This window comes from Egretta garzetta, unplaced genomic scaffold (assembly GCF_000687185.1).
Source record: "Egretta garzetta isolate BGI_Z169 unplaced genomic scaffold, ASM68718v1 scaffold324, whole genome shotgun sequence".
Lineage (NCBI taxonomy): Eukaryota > Metazoa > Chordata > Aves > Pelecaniformes > Ardeidae > Egretta > Egretta garzetta.
Window position 1 is genome coordinate 187,226 of NW_009259426.1, and position 5,523 is coordinate 192,748.

General features: G+C 58.9%; 1 protein-coding gene across 1 annotated transcript in view; it reads right to left on the reverse strand.

The window, feature by feature from the left end:
• Nucleotides 1-5,523, reverse strand: part of MLLT6 (MLLT6, PHD finger containing) — a 46,550-nt gene continuing 41,027 nt past the window's right edge. Inside the window, 7 exon segments of the mRNA XM_009637039.2 lie at nucleotides 1-357; nucleotides 1,195-1,572; nucleotides 3,288-3,396; nucleotides 3,533-3,888; nucleotides 4,305-4,393; nucleotides 4,594-4,782; nucleotides 5,064-5,237. Coding sequence (XP_009635334.1) covers nucleotides 313-357; nucleotides 1,195-1,572; nucleotides 3,288-3,396; nucleotides 3,533-3,888; nucleotides 4,305-4,393; nucleotides 4,594-4,782; nucleotides 5,064-5,237 — 1,340 coding nt within the window. The 3' untranslated portion in view covers nucleotides 1-312.

Genomic DNA, 5,523 nt, shown 5'->3' on the forward strand with positions numbered 1-5,523 from the left:
GCAGGGAGGAGACTGGCAGGCATCTGGTGTTAACTCTCTCCTCCACTCTGCGTGGAAACACAGCTTCATTTTGAGCATGTGTGGCACGGAGCAGGGCGGCAGACAGCCCCCCACCTTCGCTCCTCCCGATACCAGGGCTTGGTCACAGACGTACTGTCTTCCAAAGCACCTCTTGGCATTGCCCAGCGGCAGGAAATGCTTCTCGGAAGCCTTGTGCTCATTGCTCTAACAGTATCAAAGTTGGCTGTGGAAAGCCACATTCCCCTGGCTGAGAGGAGTTGGCTGCTGGTTTGTTCGGGGTGAGGGGGGAGCTTAGCCCTTGTCCTGGGTAAGAGGAGCTCCCTTTTCATTCATGCTCTTTAAAAACAAACAGAAAAAGAGACGCAGAGGAGACAGGTATCAGTACCGGACGGGCAGCAACACGAGGGGGCAGAAGCAGAGAGCCCTGCTGTGCTGCAGACCTGGCCCTGCTCACCGCGACCTCTCAGGCTCCTCCGAGATCAACGGAGACACGGGAGCCCCAGGGTTCCCCTCTGCCCAGTTCAGGCCGAACTGGCCCCTCGACCCTGGCCTTTGGCTCCTAAATGTCTCCAACCAGGACTGGACCTTCTGGGTACAGGTATAGGCCAGGGGAGGGATGGAGGAGAGACGAAAGTGTCACACCATCAGTCCCTAGGCACTGGTGTTCCAGTACAAGGCTGCTTTACAGCGAGGCTGTAAACCTCTTCACAACCTCTCCTCCTGGGTGCAAGATTCCTTCTAAACCCGGGGTTTCAACATGCAGTCACCTTCGCATTTCATCTCGAGGCTCCAATAGGGCCAGCACTGCCAGGGGCACATTGTCCCATCCAAGTCTTAGGGTTAACAGAGACAAATCTACAGCCTGTCTCTGCCTTGCTTCTGCAGCAGGTCTGGTGCGTGTCTGCACACACACACGGACGGGCCCCTCGGGAGCCTCTGTGCCTACCCACGACCCTCTCTGGGCCCTACAGAAGTCCTTGGAGGTAGGATCAGGACGTGACACTGGCTAGTCAGGGATGCAGCAAAGCCAGCGCAGCGTTCTGGCTCTGTTGCCTAAGCAGTGGCCTTGCTCCCCCAAGTTAACTGTAGCGCAGACTGTCTCTCCCCGGGTCTGTACAGCGCCTAGCACCACGAGCTCGGTGGGGTTTAGGGTAGTGCTAGCAGCATACGCACCGTTCCTTTCGGGGTGTTGCCATCAGCCTGCAGGTTGAGAAACGGGTTAGTCTGTGCTGTAAGGACGGATGGGATGCCTGTCCCCGAAGCCAGGAGGCTGTTCCCAGGAGTGCTGAGCGGTGGGGTGGCCTGGGGGGCCATGAGGGCATTGCTAGGGTTGAGCTGCTGGGGGGAGAGGGAGGCCAGGAGGGAGCTGCTGCTGGGGGGTGGCTGAGGGGCTGGGGTCATCAGGGCGCTGGTGCTGGAGTGCAGGGGGGCGGAGGTGGCTGCCAGGAGGCTGGTCATGGACAGCTGGGACGAGCTCGTCATCTGCAGCCGCTGCAGCTCCCTCTTCTGCTGGATTTGCTGCATCATCTGGAACACCAGGGCCTGCTGCTCCTGCAGGGAAGGGTGAGGAAGAGAAGTCAGAGGGGCAAAGGGCTCAGGAAGAGGTGACACCTAACACAAAGGAGCCAGGAGCCACATTAGCACTCCCCATCCCAGGCAAAGCTACCGGGGACAGGGAGGAAGGCCCCTTGACCACATCTCTCCAGGCAGAGAGGGGAACAGTCCATCTTGTGTTCATTAACAGCCCGTGCTTATGACCTCTCCAACCCTGTTGTCTCCTGAAGCGCAGGATTAGCTGACCCTCCCTAAGACACCGGCAGGCACACAAATCTACTCAGCTCTTCCCAAACAGCCCACCCGTGGATTTGAAGTCTGTGGCATTCGCTATCCTGAATTTCTAGATCAGCTGCTAATTTCCTTCCCCAGCTCATCCCGCTTCACAGCTCAGCCCTGACCCACAGGGTCGGTGTAGGTGAGCCGGGCCCGGCGGGGGATGAAGGCCATGGCTCACCTGCACCCGGAGGGAGCCTTCAAATCCAACCAAACTGCGGAAATCACTATAGCAACCATCGACCAATGCGGCAGGCTGAGAGCTGACATTGTTCCCGTACCCACAGGGATGCAGCTGATGACACGGTGACATCAGCTGCTGTAAAGAGAAGCCCTTTGAAATTTGCTTTTCCCGGGTTATAAATAGCCTGACCCAGAAATCTATCCAATTCCACAGCCTTCAAATCCAACCAAACTGTGGAAATCACTATAGCAACCATCGACCAATGCGGCAGGCTGAGAGCTGACATTGTTCCCGTACCCACAGGGATGCAGCTGATGACACGGTGACATCAGCTGCTGTAAAGAGAAGCCCTTTGAAATTTGCTTTTCCCGGGTTATAAATAGCCTGACCCAGAAATCTATCCAATTCCACGGGCCGAGTTCACGAGAGAGATAAATGAGCCCAGCTTCATTGACAGGAACTGTTAGCACTCCCGTGCAACTCCGCCGCAGGGGAGGGACAGCACAGAGGTTCCTGCAGGGCAAGGGAACGTGGTTCTTGCACGCTCAGGGGCTTGTTTACCATCTATCTATCTGTGCAGCCATTCCCACAACAGCCTGGGACAGGGCTGCTGTGTTGCCCAAGAGGATGCAGGCAGAGAGCCAAGATCCTCAGAACAGCTGCCTGATCCTTTTTCTGACCCCGAAGTCCTCGGCCACCTACGCAGTCCCCCGGCATCTCCAGTTCTCCATGTCAATGTGCCCAGACACGGCTCACCTGCCTCAGGACTAAGCAATTTAGTGCTTATCTCTTTCTAAACTCAAGCAGCGTCCTCAAGCGAGTTCCCCTTCTCCTGCGGGCCTCAGCACATCTGCAAGCCCCGAGACCCGTGTGCTCGCGGCAGCAGGAGCAGACGCGATTTGCATTCGAAGATGGCTGGAGGAGGTAACAGCACTCCTGGCTTTACAGTGGCTTAGCGTTACCATGTTCTCACACCCTCAGGATGCAGGAAACTCAGATTAAATTTTTTCCTTTGTACGAGAAAGTTCAAATCACCATCTCCCTGCCTCCAGGAGGTGCCGCACCTTCCTGCCTAAAGCTTTTCTCCTCACTCCACCCACAGCAGCCGGGAGCCAAGGAAAAGGCACATGACTCTGGCAGCCCTGTGGGCAGGGGATTCATGTGAAGGAGGGAGCCCTAAGTTTTCCTCTCTGCTCCGAGCCTTTCCCATTAAACAGCTCATCAGATAAAAGGTGCCAGCAGGCACACTTACCGGATTAAGCGGCTGGGAAGTCAGGAGCTGCTGAAGCTGCTGGAGCTGCTGCTCGTGTTGGTGCAAGACGTGCCGCTGCTGCTCTGTCAGGGGACTCAGGCTGGGCATGCTGCAAGGGGAGCAGGGCAGGGAACGTCAGCGCAGCCCGTCTTGGTCCTGCATACATCGGGCCTGCCTCCCTCCCTCCCGGTGCTAAGCTTCTGCTGGAGAGGGCAGGGCTGTCCCCGCGAGCTCCCCTTCCTCACCTGCTCAGGCTGGTGGAGAGCTGCAAGGTCGGAGGCCCGCTCGCCTGCGTCAGCGCGCTCGGAGGCTGGGCGGCCTGAGCTCCGTTCAGATTCCCCAGGATCCCGTTGATGGGCATCTGCTGGCCTCCTGCCAGGGTCCCCATCAGGCCGTCCACCATGGGCACCGTGGAGAGGCTGTGGCTGGCGGTGGTGCCTCCCCCCAGCCCGCTGCCTGCCACCCTGGCCAGGCCATTCACCTGCTGCACCCCGGGCAGGGGTAGCGAGGCAGGACTCTGCTGCAGCATGGGCAGGGGCGGAGGAGTGCTGTGGAAGGACAGGGAAGAGCTGCTCCTGCTGGGGCAACCTGAATGAGGGTCCTGGGGGAGAAACGGACATAAGAGCATCGGACTGGGGCAGCTTGCGAACGGTCAGCTCAGCTCCAAGGTGCTTTGGGCAGGAGCTGGGGGTGGGAAGGGGGGCTGTGAGTGCAAGCGCAGGTGTATGCTCAGAGGGGTCCCAGAACTCAGACATGCTTTGCTGGATCTCTAAAAGTGCGGCCAGAATAACCTAGAAGCGTTCTCACCTCACACTCCCAGCCTCAGCTGCTCTACTCAGACCCTGAGCACTGAGATGAACTGAAGAACGGGCACTCCAGAGAAAGAAACCTGATTTCTGGGCCTGGACTAGCAGGCTTTATGAGCTGGACACCAAGTCAGAGTACTGGGACTGCACTGCTCTGTTCCCTCCCCGAGTCCCTTCCCCAGCTGGCTGGCAGATGCGGTGGCCAGTGTACCTCAGAAGAAGTGGAGAGCGAGTTCTCGATCCCAAAGCTGTTCTTGCACGGGGGGCTCTTGCTGATGCTCAAGGAATCGTTGTTGCAGACTGTAGGGAGGAAAGAAGTGAGGGTGCAGAGTCAGGGGTGGAGCCTGGCGTTGCCACAGCAATAGCGAGGGACACTGCATACTGCCAGTGGCTGCAGGGAGATAAATGGGTCAGATCCTCCCCACCGTGGCCCCCTCCCGCACACCCCAGGGCACCGCTATGAAGGGGCACAGGGGGATGCATCCCACCGGTCCCCTCACCGTTGGCAGGCAGGATGTACTGGGCCTGGCTGCCTGGGCCGTTGCTGCTGGTCACCACGGGGAAAGGGACGGAGAGCTGGACGTTGAGGAGCTGCAAACGCTCCTTCTTGGCCGTCAGCGTCATGATCTGTTCCTGGAGCCGCTGGTTCTCCTTCTGCAGCGAGTGCAGGGCTTTGAGCATTTCTACAACTGCAGGGAACGGAAGGGGGGAAGGGGGACAGGGTCAGGGGAGAGGATGGGGGACAGAGGGAAGAGGAGAAGGGGATCCACAGGAGGTATCGCAATTAGACCAGGCTGGGAGAGGAGACTGGCCCCAGATCACAGTCCCACTGCCAGCTACTCCCCCATGGCACAGACTAGTGCTTTGTCCCCCACCCGGCTCCTTTGCCTGTGGGCAAAATCCCAGCTGGCTCCCACACAAACATGCACAAGGCCCTCTCCTCCCGCAGCCCATGCCCTGAGTCACTCACTGTTTACGCCGGCTTCCCCGTTGCCCTGCTTCTCCAGGAGCTGCTCGATGTTTGGGGTAGCCTGGGGAACATTCTCCAGCTGCCCACTGCTGCTACAGGACACTGTCTGGTCGAAGAGGGTCGGCAGGCTGCTGATGGGGGACCTGGGGACGGGTTGGGGAGGCGTCAGCGATGCTTCCTTCGTCCGCACCTGCACTCCTCTGCTCCCTTTTCCCCACATCTCCTCTGCCTCACCCCGGGAGCGGCTGCATCCCTCCCAGCCTCAGCCTCCTCCGCTCCACTTCAGGAGAGCCCTCCGTTCCCGTTAGCCCTTACTGGAAAAGCAAACCTGCCTCCTCCTCCTCCCCTCCCATCCCAATCCCAGCCCCAGCCTCCTCCGCTCCACTTCAGGAGAGCCCTCCGTTCCCATTAGCTCTTACTGGAAAAGCAAACCTGCCTCCTCCTCCCTTCCCATCCCATT